Genomic DNA, 19,863 nt, shown 5'->3' with positions numbered 1-19,863 from the left:
ATCATTTCCTATAAATATCTATATTATCAAATGAGTATTGACGATTTAAAAATCATAATAAAATAATATCATCAATCGCAATTAAATAAATATTTATAAACAAAAATTAACTTTTGATCAAATTAATTTGGCCAAAACTAAAAATTGTCATGATTTTTAACTATAATAATTCTTTTTATCATAACTTCAACTATGGTTAACATTTGTTTTCGTTTATTCAAACAATGATCGACGATCACTGAAATTTTAGTTAATTAATATTTATCATAATTTTTGTTTTTTTTATTAGGATAATTAGACACGGAAAAAAAAATCATCATACTGTTTGGATTCGTTTTTTGAGTATTTTGTTGTATTTTATGGAGATAGAGAGAGAAAAATAAATTTAAATAAGTGTGTGTTAGAAATAGTATGTATGTTTGGATTTGTTTTTTAAGATAATCTAAAATAAATATTGTATATTTAATGTTGTGTTTTGGGAGACAAAAATTACTATTCATTATCAAATCATAGTCAAATTATGTCTTTTTTATATATATTTATGTACATATATGTATTCATGCTAAAACTATTTAAAACATTTAGATAAGGTGTTTTTGAATAATGCAAACATTAGATATGTTTTGTTGCACTGGTCTGAGCTCGAAGTTTGTGTTCACAAACGTCTTATATCATTTCAACATCATTACCATATACGTATGTTGTTGTCACTATGACAAGCATTGATTGACTTGAAGAGAAAGAATGTCGAGAGAGATGAGAAAATTGTGCAGGTCCTTGCGGCAAATGCATGTGCAAATATATACATATATATATATATATATTAGTTATCGTGACACGTAATTTCCCACAAGTATATAAAAAAAATAATAATATGAGATGATAAGAAAAAATTATTAAAAAAATAAATTATAATAAATATGAAGAAATAATTTTAGAGAGAAATATGGAAAAGTGGGTAGTTAAGAGAGAAAAAAATAATTATAAAATTATTAAAAAAATATTAAAATTATTGATTTGACCAAATATTTTAAAAAATAAAATAAAAGATAAATTAGAGTAATCTAAAGTTGGTACAATTAAACAATTTTTTTTTAGAATAGTATAAATATGTAGGGATTGTGGACATAACACAATGTCTGTCCATGGTAGTGACATGTGATGTTGTGTGTCCTAATGATATATTTCCATCAATGACACATAACTCTTCTTCCTCATGTAAGAAACAAGATATTACCATTCCATAATTTTAATATTTTCAATAGATTTTCATTATAGTACGTTTATATCAAATATTTATATTTATATTTAACAATTACTGACAACTATACTAATTATATATTAATTATCAATATCAGATAATTATAAAAAAAAATAAGTACTATAAAAGTAAAACGACAACTAATATTAAAGTAGAACAACATTCCACACGTTGATAGAGTTCAAATCTGTGATCTTATAGATATGAAGCCTTAACTATGTCAAAGTTGAACTACGCCTCATTGACTAGCATTCGATGATTTTACCATAAAAATTATAATATCTGTGTAAGCAATATCTTATAGATGCATGTATTGATGGTGAGCATTTACCTTGATTTTGAAAAAGTTGTTGTAATTATAGGTAGCCATATTTTTAGTTATGTTGGAATTTGATTTGGCAATTAAACTCTAAAATTGTTTTAAAAAATTGCCAGATTGAGGACAAAATCTCACCAAAAATTGCAATTTGGCCAAAATTTGGGGCTCATGGGATGAGCACATGCCACATTCCGGCTAAACTTGTAATTATTGACATATTTTGTCCTAAATTTGGTGTTCTCTGAAAAAAAAATATAGGGCTTAAGGACTAAAATTGTCATCCTTTTTAGTTATGGGGTTAAAATTGTAATTTTTTACGGTTAGCTCATGTTATAATCGAATAGCTGAGGAATCTGAGTAACTTATAAATTCAAAAGTTTACTCTCTCCGTTAAGATTCGTTTTGAGAAAAAAATCATAAAATTTCAACCAGAACACCTGGACAATATTTGGCTGTGGAACATCCTACCTAAATGCAAAAACGCATGCCAGATCACACACCAGCACAACCTTTTCGACTAGAAAAATTCTGACTTGTTAAAAGTTCACGAACTTCGATATATGCAGCAATGTAATTGCTAGTGAATCCAACCCATAAACCTAACCTTATCAAGAAAAAACTCAACTAAGAAACCAACTTTGATTCTTTCTTAAAAAGATTAAAACAAAAAACCTCAACTTACAAATATCCGAAATAGGGACGATCAAACGACTCAATAATGACACTTTATTCTTGTGACCGATAATTCAGAATTCAAATTCAGTAAAATTTGAAAAATCAATTCCGATCGTCTTATATATATATAATCTAGAAACAAAATATTGGAAGTTGATGAGGGGATTTTTATCTTTGGACAAATATACCCTCCACATTAAATTAGGAAGCCTCTATGGAAAATCCCAGAATCCCACATAATGCTCAAAGGGAGAGATTTGCGGCTATCATATCAGTGATTAGCTACGATTTTGGGCATAACTAGAGCTCCAAGACCCGGATATTGGCTCTTACCAAAATTATCTTTTGGAAACATATAAGGGTAGCAAATGAAGATTTGAGAGGTAAGTTCTCATTTGATTAAGAGGCAAATACTCTTTCCTATCACCGGATATCTCTGTTCTAGGAACTGACTTGATCGTCGGAGAGCCATCGCCGGGACTGCACCCGGCCGGCTTAACCGTTTCCTTTTGTTCTCAGGGATCGCGCTTTGGGAGCTGAGGTCGAATCGCAGATCAATAGTTCGATCATCGGGTAAACTCGACCACGTTTCCCTAAGCATTTTCATTTGGCGCCGTCTGTGGGAACGACATATTCTGAGAACATGGAAGGAGAATCAGGGAGGAACATCCTAGGCTTGGATACCACGGTAGGAACCGCTGAACCCGTGGTTCAACTCACAAAAACTGAATTACAGCAATTAATGGAAGAAGCGGGGAGAAAAGCCATAGTCGCGTATGAGCGGAGGATTACTGCTCCGGCTGAAGGAGAAGGGGCTAGAAGAAGACTGTTTGGAGAAAAGGAACTAGATAGAACGTCAGGTGCCCTTAGAAGAGACAGAAGCAAGCGCCAGCCATCAGAAGTTGGATCTAGTAGCAGAGACAGGAGCCACGCCCGGGGACCGGTAATCTCACGCGCAGAGGTTGACAACGTATCGAAACAGATAGAGAAACTAGGAAAGCAGATTGACGAACTGAAGAAAAGGGGGGAAATAGTATCCCAGCACCGGAATTCGCCATTCTGTAACCACATCCTGACAGAAACTGTGGCTCCGAACTTCAGAATGCCGGACTTGCCGAAATATGATGGAATGAAAGACCCCACGGAGCATCTCGCAGCATTCGATATGGTGATGAACCTCTATGGGCAGTCAGGTCCGATAAACGCTAAATTATTTGTCACGACCCTGACAGGAAAAGCCCAAGAGTGGTTCACAAACCTGCCACCGGGAAGTGTGGAATCCCTCGAACAACTCATACAAAAATTTTCTTTCCATTTTGCCAGTAAAAGGAAGCAGAAACGGTCGGCGACACACTTGTTCACTATAAGACAGCGAAATGACGAACCTTTAAAGAACTTCATGGGACGTTTCAACAACGAGACGCTGGAGGTACCAGACTTGCGGATAGATATGATGATCAGCATACTGATCCACGGGTTGAAGAAGGGAGCATTCGCTTCTGCGTTAGCTCGCGACCCCCCATCTGACGTAGAACAGCTTATGAATCTGGCACAGAAGTATATAGATGAGGAAGAAATGAATGCCATGAAGGACGGCGAATGGAGGGGTGAGTACGGGAGAGATCGCGGGTATGACGTTAAAAATGATAAGCGATCGAGGCACGATCGAAACAAAGAACCACACTACTCACAGAAGTATAATAAATACACCCCACTCAACACAACGAGAGCTAGAGCTTTGCTTATGGTAGAAAGGAAGGATGTACTCAGATGGCCAAAACCCACGAGAGCTACCCCGGCAAAGAAAAATTCGAGCAAATACTGTAGATTCCATCGTGAAAGGGGGCACGACACGGAGGAATGTTACCAGCTCAAGGACGAGATCGAACGGCTGGTCCGCCAAGGGTATTTCAAAGATTTGGTATCCAAGGATCAAAGCAGAGGTCGACAAAGCAGATCCCGAAGCCCGGTAAGACATGGAGGAGGAGCCGTAGCAGGACAAACTGCCCGGGAAAACGCGCCTGTGAAAGGCATTATACATATGATAGCAGGAGGATCTGAAATAGAACACTCGAGCAGAGCAAGGAAGAAGGCAGAACGGAGAACGAGCGCTCTGATGAGCCGGCAGGTAATGAATATATCCCCAGAGTTAGAAATTAGCTTTGGGGCTAGTGATATAAAAGGAAAGACAGGTGAAGGCAATGACCCCATGGTGATTAAAATGGACATAGCCAACTTCACTGTCCATAAAGTTTTGGTTGACAACGGAAGCTCAGCTGATATAATTTTGAAGGAAGTCTTAATCAAGATGGGGTTGGCGGATGCTAGGTTGGAGGCTATGAACTCACCATTAGTAGGCTTCGGAGGCAGTGAAGTGGACTCATTGGGGACAATCGAACTGCCTGTTTCCCTTGGAGATGAACCCAGGAGAAGGACTCTCAAGGTAAAATTTCTGGTGGTCAACACCCCCTTTGCTTACAATGTCATTTTGGGAAGACCCGGCTTGAATATTTTCAGGGCTATTGTGTCCACTTACCACTTGAAAATGAAATTTCCTACGCATGCCGGAGTTGGGGAGGTCGCATGCGATCAAGGGGAAGCCAGAAGGTGCTACAACCTCTCGCTAAGGAAGGATGCGACGGATAGAAAGAGGAAGCTGGTTGAAACTTTCATTAAGAACGAGGAGAGGATAGAATCGATGGACGAACATAGAGAGATCGAATTGGTGCAAGGGGACCCATCCAAAACGACGAAGATTGGGGCTAGCATGGAAAGAAACCTCGAGCTAATGATGGTCGCCTTCTTACGTCGCAATGCGGACATGTTTGCCTGGAGTGCCTCCGATTTTAAAGGTATTAACCCTGAAATTATTGTCCATCGATTGAACTTGGACCCAAAAGCACAGCCCGTACAACAGAGAAAAAGAGCATTCGGAGCAGAAAAAAATGCAATCATCAAAGAGGAAGTGGGTAAGCTGTTGAAAGCTGGATACGTTTCTGAGGTCCGCTATACAGACTGGTTGTCGAACGTAGTAGTGGTGCCGAAGGCTGCGGGAAAATGGAGGATGTGCACCGATTTTACAGACCTGAACAAAGCGTGCCCCAAAGACCCTTTCCCATTACCCAGGATCGACCAGTTGGTGGATGCGACCGCCGGGTACAAATTGTTTTCGATGATGGATGCCTACCAAGGTTACCACCAAATCCGTATGGCTAAGGAGGACCGCACAAAAACATCGTTCGTAACTGAACAAGGTATATTCTGTTATAACGTAATGCCGTTCGGTCTAAAAAATGCAGGTGCAACATATCAAAGGCTCGTGAACAGAATGTTCAGAGAACAGATCGGAAAAACAATGGAGGTCTACGTAGACGACATGCTAGTCAAAAGCCGGCACTCGGAGCAACACTTGCAGGACCTCGAGGCAAGCTTTGCCGTCATGCGATCATACGGAATGAAGCTCAATCCAACAAAATGCACGTTCGGAGTCGGAGGAGGCAAGTTCTTGGGATATATGGTGAGCAGCCGAGGGATAGAAGCCAACCCGGAGAAAATCAAAGCAATCCTCGAGCTGAAGTCGCCGGCTTCGATAAAAGACGTGCAGAAGTTGACGGGTAAGATCGCATCCCTTAACCGCTTTATTTCAAAGTCAGCAGATAGGAATTTACCTTTCTTTAAAGTATTAAGAAAACCAAAGGATTTCCAATGGTCAAAAGAGTGCGAAGACGCTTTTAACCAGCTCAAGAGTTACTTGAGGACGCCACCATTATTAGCAAACCCCCGACCTGGAGACATTTTGTATCTGTACCTAGCAGTGTCGGAACATGCTGTGAGCTCGGTATTGGTGAGAGAAGAGAATAAAGTCCAGAACCCAGTATACTATGTCAGCAAAATGCTGCAAGGAGCGGAAATGAGGTACAGTTTGGTCGAAAAATTCGTCCTTGCACTAGTAACTTCGGCTCGCAGGTTACGACCGTATTTTCAGTCACATAAGATCGTTGTATTAACAAATCAACCGCTCAAGAGTATCTTGTCGCGACCGGAGGTCTCAGGGAGATTAGTGAAATGGGCCGTAGAACTGGGGGAACACGATATAGAATACCATGCCAGAAACTCGGAGAGAGCTCAGGTACTTGCTGACTTTGTAATGGAACTGACAAGCACGCCTACTCAGGATGTCGAGCCGTGGATGTTACATGTAGACGGGTCCTCGAATACTAGCAACGGGGGAGCCGAGATCCTGATACAAGGACCAGGAGAGGTTGAGATCGAGGTCGCAGCCAGACTTTCGTTTCATGCCACCAACAACGAAGCCGAGTATGAAGCCTTAATCTTAGGATTGGAACTGGCTCACGCAGCAGGAGCAAGGATTTTAGAAGTATACACAGACTCGCAGTTAGTAGCAATGCAGATTGAGGGGAATTACGAAGCGAAGGAGCAAACAATGTCGATGTACTTGAAGAAATCAAAATCTCTGATTGAGCGTTTTGATAAATGCACGGTCCAACAGATACCAAGAGGAGAAAACGACAGAGCTGATTCACTTTCTAAAATTGGAGCCTCATTGTCGGGCATAAAAAATCGTAGTATAACGGTGATGGTGAAGGACAGACCAGCGATCGCGGAGGTCGATATATACACGATAGACCAACCTTGCACGTGGATGGACGAGCTAACACTCTACCTCAAGGAGGGGATTCTTCCCAAAAATCCCTCGCAGGCAAAAAATTTGAGGATAAAAGCCACCAGATTCACGATGATCGAGTCTGAACTATACAAGAGAACGGCAGATGGACCCCTATTAAAATGCTTGAATGATGAACAAGCGGAATACGTGCTGAAAGAAATACACGAAGGAAGTTGCGGCAATCATTCGGGTGCCAGGTCGTTAGCTCAGAAGGTCGCGCGTCAAGGGTATTTCTGGCCTACATTGATGAAGGATGCTAAGAGGTTAGTACAGAGATGCGAAAGCTGTCAGAGGTTCTCTGCCCGGATACATTCCCCGGCTACACCAATGGAACCTTTGAAGGTCGCTTGCCCGTTCGACCAGTGGGGGATCGACATAATGGGGCCTTTTCCCCCGGCGAGAGCACAAAAGAAATTTATCATACTCGCGGTCGAGTATTTTTCTAAGTGGGTAGAGGCCGAAGCGGTGGCAAGAATAACGGAAAAAGGGATGATCGATTTCATCTGGAAAAATATCATCTGCCGGTTCGGGATCCCCAGAGCTATCGTATCAGATAATGGAACACAATTCCAGGGGAAGGAAATTGCGAGCTGGTTGAAAGAGCTGAAAATCCAACAGAACTTCACATCGGTGGGCCATCCTCAATCGAATGGGCAGACGGAGGTGACCAATAGGACTATACTCCAACACTTGAAGACTCGCATTAATTCAAAAGGATCGTGGGAAGAAGAACTACCGGGTGTTTTATGGGCTTACAGGACGACCCCGAGGTCGTCTACAGGTGAGAGCCCCTTTTGTCTTGTTTACGGTTCTGAAGCTATTCTTCCTGCAGAAATCGGCGAGGAAACACATCGGATAGCAAGTTACGACCCAGAGGCGAACCACCAAGCTCGTGCGTTCGACCTAACAGTGATCGAAGAAAGACGGGATGCCGCCCTAGCTAAAATACTCCACCACAAAGGCCTGATGATGAGAAGGTACAACAAAAAACTTCGACCCAGGGAGCTCCAAGTGGGGGACCTAGTCTTGAAAAAAGCTGAAGTCTCTAAACACGTGGGGAAGCTGAACCCTGAATGGGAAGGCCCCTTTAAGGTGGTCGAAATTCGGAGGAAAGGTGCTTACCTACTACAAGATTCTCAAGGACGTCTTCTCAAGCGACCATGGAACATACGAAACTTGAGGAAATTCTATGCATAACTCAGCCTGAGAAAGGATGAAAGTAGTGCGATCGTAGATGCCTGGGAAAGGCCAAATAATGTATGAAGTTTATTTACTGTACCGCCATTAGCCTGGAAAAGGCTCATTAAACCATGCTAAATAATATGGTCGCACTTTTATTATGTAGACCTGAGAAAGGCCTTACCGGAATGCGATATTAACTCAAACCTGAAAAAGGTTTTCTAAAACGATCATATTAGTAAAAGCGATCATATCAGCAAAAACACTTGACAGTAATGAGAGCACTAAGATCTATTGTCTTAAGTGATATGAAGAGCAAATTGTTCAAATGACAAATTGTTCGGGCAAATTGTTCAAAACATGAAGCTACATATTTTCAATGACATCTAACAATGAGGCGAATTCATCTTCTTTAGGCGAAGCCGCAGGGTCCTCGGGAAATGGGCGCAAGTCACCATCGAGACTAGGATCGAGCTGGGCAAGATCGAAACCAGGTACAAAGCCTTTCAATGTTGAGACTTGAGCTTTGCATCTATCAAAACCTTGTACCAGGTAGTCTGCAGCCCTAATCTCTAGAGCAGTATCAAAAGATGGAGCCCGAATAAAATCGCGAGCACCGGAAAGTCGAGCCTCACGGATACGAGTAGAGAACTCATCGGAATTCAAAAACTCGGCTCGACCTTCAACCTTCCCAGCGACCTGCCCAGCTGAGAAGCCTGCCTCTCTCCCCAGCTCAGTAGCCTTGGATACTTCGACGGCCATCTTTTCCTCCAACTCCTTGTTATGAGCTTCCAACTCCTTGTTGCGGGCCTCCAGAACTGCACGTTGGGCTTCCAAATTTTCTGCTCGAGCGGTGGCTTCCTCGACCTTGAGGCGCATCTCACCACTGGAACGTTCAGCCATTAGTTGATTCCTTCGGAACCCGGCACATTTCAAAGAGAGTCCCCGAACAAGATTGGAAGCCTGGGCACGATCACGTTAGAGAAGAATATAACAGGGCAGCAGCAAAAGACAATACAAACTAACCATCGTTCAGAGGGTACTTACCTGAATCAGCGAATGCGCGGCATGTTCCTCCAGTCGGGTGAAAGGGCTCTGGATCAAGGCTGCCTGATCTCGTGGTAAACACGAAGCGTTGAAAAGTTCCCATGATACTTGCCCAGAATGTGAACCAAGAACAGTGCTGTTGGGAGAGACATTCCAATTCGGGATGAATCTTTCTTCAACCGGGGGAGGCATAAGGTGATTCGGAGCACGGAGATCCTCGCGAGCTTTCCTCCAGCAGTCAGAAATATCGTTAAACATTTCCATGCCCCTGCGATCATCAAGGGCTGTAGACGCGGAGTGACCCAGAGCCAGGGATTGCGACCGGCTCCTCGTATTGGGACCCATCGGGCTCTTACCTCTCCTTCGTCTCCGGGGCAACAGGCCGCCCGAATCAGATTCTCCAGTGTGGGATCGATCAGGCGAAGCAGGAGCAGGCTGATTCAACGGACGAGCATGGGAGCGAGTATCCTCACTCCCAATGTCGATAGGAGGACTGCGGATTTGGTTCCCCTGAGGGACTGCTGAACTGTCACCAAGATGAGGTGAGGTCGCTGATGAAGGCACAGGCGCGGTCCCCCCAGCTGATGGTCGCACCCGATTGGATCGGATCCGTTGGGCAAGGCGTGATTGACCTACCATGTCGTCTGAAAAGAAAAAACAATGGGATGAGAACACATTGGACTTCAGTATAACAGAGGAAAATAAAAATTGTATCGATCAATCACCTAAGGAGCCCTCGACTGGGATAGGTGCAGGAGAAAGTTGTGCGAGCTTGAGAACTTCTTCTACTAGAAGCGTCTTGGGGTCATATCGATAGGAAGAAAGGCTCCTAATTTGATCACCTTCTAACCCCCCACCCTCAACCACAGGTCTCGGTTTTTCTAAGACCCATTCACAACTGAAAGGCCATCCCCGACCCGGAGGAGGACGAACAAAGATGAATCGTTTCTTCCATGGACCTACGTTTGAAGTTAAAGGAGCCAAATACCGGCACTCCTTACGGGCGGACAGGTAATAAAAACCGTTATCCGCCGACCTTGCAGAAGTAGTGAACGAGTACAAGGACCAGAAGTTATCAAAACTGGGCTCATATCGGTAGATTCTCATTAGGATGACGAAAATAATGATGTGGCGGATTGAATTCGGTGAAAGTTGCATAGGACACAATTCAAGGCGCCTGAGAATTTGTGAAACATACGGAGCGAGGGGCAATCCCAAACCCGCGTCAAAATGATTCAGGGAAAACGAACAAAACCCCCGAGGTGGACGATGCATGCGATCAGCAGAACTAGGAATCAAAATTTCGTAGCTAGGAGGGATAAAATACTTTTCTCTTATGGTACCGACCCGAAGCCTTACGGTACTAACTATATGTTCCCATGGCCTATCGCCGGAATCGGAATCGGGAACACTGTCGGAATCCGATTCTACTCGCCCACCATGACGCAATCTAGACCGAGACATAGCCCTAGACGGACCTTCCTGGTGCATACTGACCGCACTACTGTGTGTGAAAGTAGCAGTAGTGAAGCAAAGTTTGGGATGGCGAAGGGTCGTACCTGAGAATGGAGAATAGGGCGAGACTCGCACAGCGGAGGATTGAAAGCGTTGGTTGGGGGAAGACGAAAGCAGTTTGAAATATTTTGAAAAAAACGGATTATATGAGTTTTAGTATCAAGAAGGGATTGGACGTTTGCAGAAGGGACGCGCCCTTCAATGCTATGGAAGACTGCCCACACGACACGTGGACCTCGATATCGATGTTATTAAATAGCCTGCAAAAGTACCTGTTGAGTTCTGCACACGACTCAGCCGTCGCGTCCAGAACTAGGGGGGCAAATGATGAGGGGATTTTTATCTTTGGACAAATATACCCTCCACATTAAATTAGGAAGCCTCTATGGAAAATCCCAGAATCCCACATAATGCTCAAAGGGAGAGATTTGCGGCTATCATATCAGTGATTAGCTACGATTTTGGGCATAACTAGAGCTCCAAGACCCGGATATTGGCTCTTACCAAAATTATCTTTTGGAAACATATAAGGGTAGCAAATGAAGATTTGAGAGGTAAGTTCTCATTTGATTAAGAGGCAAATACTCTTTCCTATCACCGGATATCTCTGTTCTAGGAACTGACTTGATCGTCGGAGAGCCATCGCCGGGACTGCACCCGGCCGGCTTAACCGTTTCCTTTTGTTCTCAGGGATCGCGCTTTGGGAGCTGAGGTCGAATCGCAGATCAATAGTTCGATCATCGGGTAAACTCGACCACGTTTCCCTAAGCATTTTCAGAAGTCTTGGCACATTAATCTCCACCTAAAAAGCTGTACATGATTTGAAACCTTGGAATGCATAAATTATACTCCAACTTAACTAAAAACCCATATACACCAAATGCATGAACAAATCATAGAATAAGGATATATATATATATATTGAAGGGAAAGGTAGACATCCACCCTTGACTTCAACTGTTCTCCAGATGCATTGTATGATTCTTAATGGTTGTTTGGACTTAGCATTGATTATCATTACAACATATTAAATCAGACAAACCCTAGGTAGAGTTCCTTAATCTTGCAAACTGTCCCTCTACCTCTCCACATTGCCACATGCATCAACCCCCCCCCCTGACCTCCTAATCATTACTCAGATCACCCCACAACAACTATATATATAAAAACTAATTATGTGCTCGGAAGACAACAAAAGCGATGGTAGTTATAGAAGGGAAAATTGCAGTTTGGTCATGTAAGTATGTCGGACTTGGCAATTTTAATCATATATAAATTAATTATGATAATTTTAAATTTCTGCATATCAAGCAAAATTTTCATTTTCATTATACATGTAGTAATCAGAAATTAAAATTTTACTAGCTAATTAGTTCGTTAATATATATATATTTTTTATAATTATGAAATTATTTTCTTATAATGAGATTCGTACAGAACGAAAAATGTAATCCCACACTTTCATAAATAAAATGATAATTTTATCTCAGTCATAGAATCAGAGACTAAGATGAAAATTAATCAAGTAAAGGGCAACAAGAGAAGATGGTGTTTTTTATTTAAAAATGAGCTGTGGGAGGGGATAGTGTTCCAGAATACAGTTGGCTATGGCTACGGTTTGTCTGCTGACCCACAGAATTGGTTACGTCAAATGTCAACAGACAAGCCATGATTAGCAGCAGATGCTAATCAATATGTCAACTCAAGAGTATAGAGAGATTGGAGTGAAGTCACAAAATTTAATTCCTATGGACCCTTCCACAGTTTATTTAATTCTATTCTTAAAAATTAAAAATTTAAAAAATAGAGACAAGTGTTGTTAGAAAAAAAAATTACCATTAATTATAATTTTATTGACTATGACTATGACTATTTATAATTAAATAAAAATCAATGTAAAAATTTAGATTATTCGCCATGAAAATTATTTTTGATATAGTTGTGAGTCCATGTCAAGTATTTTTTAGCCTTACTTGTAAAAACTATGATCATCAATATTATGTGACCTTGGTGACTGATGACCATCAATACCACATATGCACGAGCGCAATCTTCGACGATTCGATGAAAAAATACGCGGGGCACCTTTTGTAGGAAAATTTACTATTGAAGATGTCCTACAATGGTTACTTAGTGTTGATTTACCTCCTTCTATTAGTACTTGTGCACCTTTTTATTTATTGCGGATTCCTTGGCTTGTCGAGGTGACTGCCTAGCCTTTTATGTTGTATTGTACCGATGTACTACCATTTATTTAATAAAATTTACATTTACCGAAAAAAATATTATGTGACCTTGATTAATAACTATTTATTATGACTATTTTTTACTATTACAATAAGCCATGATTAAATATTAAATTTTTTCTAATATGTGTATGATTCGTTAGAAATTTGAGCATATCCAATTTATATTTATTACAACGTAAAGTACATAAAAATAAAATTAAAATTCACTGAACTCTCTGTATTTTGTAAAGACATATAAATAAGCATCCGAGGTGGTTCTAAATTTTTTTTGGACTTGATTTTCATTTATTTTTCTTTTATTATTTTGAGTGAAGTGATTTATCACAAGTCAATAATTCGGTATATATAATTATCAACAATTGAACAAGAAAAATGGGCAATGCTCTGCGCTCTTAAGACAGAATCTCACAATCTCTCATTGTTGGTTTTTTTTTATTTATTTAATGCATATAAATTTATCAAAGAGATTTTTTGTCAATCATTATTTGTAAGGATATTAATATCAATTGATTTTTTTAATAATTTAAATATTTAAATGAAATGATCGACTGATATAATATCAAAATTAGATCAAATAATAAATTTTGAATTTAAATCTCATTTTCGCTTATTTATAAAGTAAAATATTAAATTTTTACTTGAGGTATACATTTAAATCTTTTTTTTGGGGGAAATGTAATTTTCATAAATGACGTAAAAATATAGTACAATAGGTATCCCTATCATATGGTATACTCGACAGGTCAAGGGATACGCCAAAGTCTATACAATGCACAAGTACTGACAGAGTTGGCTAACTTAACACTTAGTATACGCATTCGGACATCCTCTACAATTAAGTAAGCCACAATCTTCGAGTGTCTGAATGAGTTACGAAGTGGGTAAAATTAAACGGGCATATATATAGCTGTTATATCATGTCTAATTAATGTTTTTTTCTAATTATATTTATGTGTTAATATTATATTTGTCTCAGAAAAATAATATATATATATATGTAAATTATATAGTTTAATCAAAATTTTGTTCCTATCTAAATTAAATATTGAAAAAATAATAAAATACAAAATCTTTTCTTTTTATTTTTTTTACTTATTTTCAAATCATTCCAAAAACTGATCCACATAAATAATGAAAATATTTAGTGTTTTAGAAGAAAACTTATTATTGACTACGATATTATAAGTTAGGAACTAAAATCGTAATAAATAATTATTATTAAATACTGTTAACTAAAATTAATATAAAAATTTAGATTATTCATCATGAAAATTATTTTTTTCAATGACTATGAACCCATAATAAATATTTTTGTCATAATTTTTAGTCATTACAAATATTTTAATCACAATCGTAAAAAATCCATATCCAACAACCATTTACTGCATGTAGTTAATGATCATATACTACGATATTATTTTTAATTATGATAATTAATTATGATTAAGTGTTAAATTTTTCTTAGTATCTGTAGCAGGACAATCAAATTTCTTTTCCCACTTAATTTTTTTTCTAAAAAAATGAAAGAAAATATGAAATGAAATATTTATTGGCATTAAAGAGGAAAAGGGGGACAGGGTTCAAAATCATGAGTGCCAATTGTTGTGAAAGGGACATTCACATGAAAAAGAAGCAAAGAATATAAGCTTGTAAGAGACACATCCATTTCTGACAGGTTATGTAATGATCACTGCAGGAAAGGATGGAAAAATGACAAGCTGTCAGATGGCTTCTGCTACTATAAAATCTTTATATTGTTTTTTAGCCTCATTCCCAAAAATAGAAAAGGTCCGAAACTATAATTAGAAATAATTACATTCCACTCTCTTGAAATTTGATATAATTATACACAAATTTTTTATAATTTAAAAAATTACATTTATTATCCCAGAAGTTTGATTTTGTATAATAAATTAATTTCTCTATTAATCAAAATTCACTGAATTTATTAATATTAATACAAAAAATAGGGATCGTCTTAAAACAACACAAAAAATAGGATTCAATGCAATTTACTCCCCTGTGAAATTGTAAAAAATTATCCCTTATAGAAAAATAACAATTTACCCCCCTCCTCCCGTATTTTTTAAAATGAAGCATTTTTTCCCCTTGTTTAGGGAGGTAAATGCTTAATTTTAAAAAAAAATACAGGAGGATAAATCGCTGCATTTTAAAAACACATAGGAGTAAATTGCTAATTTTTTTTATAAGAGATAATTTGCACATTTGCAATATCACAGGGAGCTAAATTGCATCCCCCCCAAAAAAAAAAGATTAAAATATATATTTACTCCAAATTGACTCATTACTGATTTATTGCAGGTCGAATAAATTTTTTATCATCAAATTATTATTATATATCTTCACAAGTTAATGCATGTGGGGAGGTATACTTTCACCATTATAAGAGTAGTTTAGGCAAAAAAAAAATTTATTTGATCTGCAATAAGTCAGTAATAAGCCAATTGAGGGTAAGTATCAATGTTTATTCAATTTTTTTTGTTAGTTAGAACAAATTTTGACTAACGGAAGGATTTACTAATTAGACGGAAGCAAATCTAAAAGATATTAGATATAATATTCTGAACCATTAGAAATTTTACGTATAACTATACCAAATTTCAAGAGATGAGTGTGTAATTATCCTTACAATTATTCTAAATTCTCAGCATAGAGTCATCTACCAAACTGATGGTGCTTTATTGACGTAGGATTTCCATCGAAGCAACTGTAATAAAAGCAGTTGATCTATCAATCCCAGGTTGTTAATTGTAAGTGCATGGAAATTGGGATTACTAAATTTGAGGCCAAACGATCCATTTTAATTTGTACACATTCAATGAACTGAATTAGTTAGAGAAATTATTTATTGTATTTGGATAATTATACTTATAATTGACATTCCTTTATATGTAATTTAGCTGATGTGATTACCAAAACAATAATAAAAATTCAATTTTCTATATATCTTTGGACTTTTCTGGTTGTTGGACTTAAGTTGCTTTGACGGCGAATTGATGACTTTTTTCAACTAAGGAATCATTATTAGATGAAATGTGGTTCTTCGTTATAATTAATTATTATAATTAAAAACTAAAAATTATGTTGAATATTAATTAATAATAATTCATGTAATTGTTTATTAATTATTGTTTTTATAAACGAGCTCAAAATATTAAGTATAATTAAAAAATTATGGTAGATATTTAGTCGTAAATGTTGATTTAATGTGGTGAATACTTAAGCTTTACATAGTGATTTGTAGTATAGGAAACAAGCCATTCTTTTGTAGTAAGCTTAATTAAAAGAAGGAATAATTACATTTATACTCCCTTATTTATGGTCTATTTACATAAATCATTCTTGTCTTTTACGTGATTACAGAAACTACCCCTAACAGTCAAAAAATAGGGGGTAGTTTGTGTAAGGGTAATTTGCATTAAACCACCATGTATTTTAAAATTTTAGCTAAAAACCCCTTTGTTAAAAAAATAGGCAAATAACCCCCTGTATTTTATAAAATATAAAAAGAACCCTCTCTATTAGAAACTAACGGAGAGTATGCGGCACTCGCCTATTGTGCGATTGAGCCTCATTTTTTGGTTTTTTTTGGGATTATTTTAAATGTACGATGTCCATTTTACACCTCTCTTTCATATTTAAATATATTTTAAATTAATTTATTAATATTATTATATTTAAATATATTTAATTAACTTAATTATTTTTTGAATCCAAATATATTATAATAAATTATTTTTATGTATAAAATATATTATTTTAATATAAGAACACCTAAATAGTATGTAAATTTTTTAAAAATTAAAATTTTGAATTTTAAAAACACAATACAAAGTTAATATACTAAAATCAATTGGCAAATTAAAAATTTATATGCAATATAAAAGTCACTTCTAATAATTATATATTATTAACTTAATTAAATTATGATTAATTTAAATATATTTTATTTATTTATAAATATTAATTAAATATCAAAACATTCAAAAATTAATATCAATTATTTTAAGTTATATTATTTATTATAAATAATAGTTAAATTATCAATTATCAAATTGACTGCCAGAAATTACATACACAAAAGGAAACATCTATTGGGTTCATAAAAAAAGAGAAAATGCTAAATTACACCAGCAAGAAAACATTTTGTATCTCTCTGGCCATGGGCCCCTAATGCAATGCCAATCTTACATAGCAAAATTTATACTATTTGACGGGGCCAACTGATTATGGGTTACGAATTTGGCACGATACAATCGTCCTAAGTTGAGTTCCAAAAGAACAATTACTTGAACCGTTCCATATTCCATGCCAAATTGGTAACGGAAAATCGTTGGAACTCAGTTTGGAACACTATAGTAGATTTAGGAACGGTAACAACCTAGCCGTCCCTACGCCCGTTGCAGAAAATGTCTCAAAACTGACAGTTTGAAAATGTATTCCTAAATGAGTACAAATCAGAATGGTTCTTTAGAATTATTTTCTATGTGTTAATAGAACCTTACCAAATAATCTTCAAAAGCTATATTTCAACGGTCGGCTAACTGTAACAACTGTTGTTCCTGAATCAGGAATTAGGAATTAACGACTACTTTTTAACGGCTGCTTATGTGTTCCCGTTCCTAAGTCCGTTTCAATTTTTTCTTATATATGTGTTCCTCTCTTTTCATTTAATTTCATTATCTTTTTCAATCCTTATTCTCTCTCCAATTAGAAAATTAAGTTTGAAAGTTATACTTTACAACATTGAAACTTAAGTTTGAACTTGCACTATTGACATTGTTTTTCGCTGCTTCTCTTGATGATCTCATACATAATTTCTTCTCGACCACAGGTAATTCCTCATCAACCCCGACCATAGTCCTATTTTCATAAGTAATGTTGTTCAATAACAATTGTTGTGCATGCCGCTTACAATTGTCACAAGATTCAAAAGGCAGTTCAGTTTGATGATTATCATCAAATTCTAGTCACCTATAACTGATATAGTTCTTTTTATTCCCAATCAAGAGTAAATAATATCATTTGTCAAAACAATAAATTTCATTTGAAAATATAGTTGCATCATCAAAAAGAGTATGGTAGGATAGAACATCTTTTAATCATGCAATCAAAATTCTTTAAGGAAATCATCATATGAAATAATTTATGAGAAAAATTATATTTGCACAAGTGCATTTTACTTATTTGGAGCCCACAAATTTATTCCTCAATCTTCTGCTTTCCCTATAATTTTTGAACAACCTCAGTATAGTAGAAGGGGGAGTAACAACATCATCAGCCAAGGGCTTGCCAACGAATTTCGCTAGAATTGCTGCTAGGTATTCGATCTGGATAAAAAAAAATATTTATAAAAAAGAATATAACATGCATATAGATAATATAAAAAAAAATAAAGCAAAATTTAGAAAAACCAAATAGGCAAATAGGCATATATAAGAAATAATCAAATTAAATGGCTTCCTCATAAATTAAAACAATAACTATCAATTTGTTTGAAAATATAATTGTACATGCCAATGATTTGATCATAGAAAAGTTTATAACATTATGAATTTAATATTTTCTATAACTAATTGTAAGTTATATATTTACAACAAAATATATGTACATTGCACATGATACTTCTTTGTTAATGCATAAAATTGAAGGCAAGATCGGTTTAAGAGAAATTTTTTTGCAATATAACTAAATACTATCTGTTCATGGGTTTACCTGTTCCCTCAGTTGAGCATTCTCAACTCTTAAACAGTGCTCATTAGAAGACTTTGCTGCAATAGCAATGGCACGACAACGTGCATTGCTAAGGGCTTCTCTGCACCTTATATTCTCAGCTCGAAGTTCGTTGTTCTCAATACGAAAATATGAGTTTTTATGGTGCTCATGCCATGTCTGTAAATAAATAAATATATGCAAAGTTTATTTTGAATACTTAATACATTCAAGACCGAAAACTATTAGCCAAGTACTTAGTATCATATTACTTCTCTTAAAAAAACTTGAAGAGGCAGTTTCTTTTTTTTTTTTTTTTGAGAAAATATTTATAGTATATAAACTATGTTTAATATGAATGCAAATGCCTTTCTTACCTTCAATTGGGTTCTCTTGTTTTGGAACCAAAATTTGACTTGCAATGGTTCTTGCCCCATGTTGTACAATAATTCATGGGACCTCATTTTGTAGAAATTTCTTTTACAACAATTAAAAAAATAGGAAAAAACAAAGAGTAAATATGTGCAGGCGACCCTCCGTCTATCTCTATGATAAAGTCTAGTTTTGTGTATTTGTGCATATACAATAAATCAATTATATACCCAATGTGTTCTAAAGAAAAAAGACGTAATATTGGAAATTTAAAGAAAGCTAGATATTTTTCTGTGAGTGTTACAAAAATAGATTAATATTATAATCAAAATTACCTCAAAATTAGCTAATGAATTTATTTACTTTTAGTTGTGATTTTTATGCTCTTTTATCGTAAAGATAAAATACTAAATAATTTATTGAGTTTTCTTTAATAAGATTTACACTTCACGTGCAAATTGCGAGCATTTTATTAGTATTTTAAAATAATAAGATGAATATGTCCAGTGAAATTTTAATTCCTCAAGCAATACTACTTTCATGTTAACATTAATCGAACATGAGCAAGAAAGTTTGACTAACTAGTAAATTGAGAAATCATTTAACCTATCTAATTTCTCCCGCACTATTAACCATCACGCACACACACAAACACAATCACATCACATGCTCCTACAAGATATATTTTATTTTTAATTGATAATTGATCAATGTAAATAAAATTATGGTAGGAATAGCACATCCTTTAATCATGCAATCAAAAATTCTTTAACAAAATCTCCATATGAAATAATTTATGAGAAAAATTATATGTTTACAAGCGCAT

General features: G+C 36.4%; 1 protein-coding gene across 1 annotated transcript; it reads left to right on the top strand.

The window, feature by feature from the left end:
* Positions 1 to 2,898: 2,898 nt before the first annotated feature.
* LOC105167800 (uncharacterized) lies at positions 2,899 to 8,139 on the top strand. The gene has a single exon (XM_011087615.2). The coding sequence runs from the start codon at positions 2,899 to 2,901 to the stop codon at positions 8,137 to 8,139; it is 5,241 nt and encodes a 1,746-aa protein (XP_011085917.2).
* The last annotated feature ends 11,724 nt before the right edge of the window (positions 8,140 to 19,863 follow it).

The sequence above is a fragment of the Sesamum indicum genome, linkage group LG13, assembly GCF_026168435.1.
Source record: "Sesamum indicum cultivar Baizhima isolate 11 linkage group LG13, ASM2616843v1, whole genome shotgun sequence".
Classification (NCBI taxonomy): domain Eukaryota; kingdom Viridiplantae; phylum Streptophyta; class Magnoliopsida; order Lamiales; family Pedaliaceae; genus Sesamum; species Sesamum indicum.
This window is presented reverse-complemented; position numbering and strand designations above follow the sequence as displayed.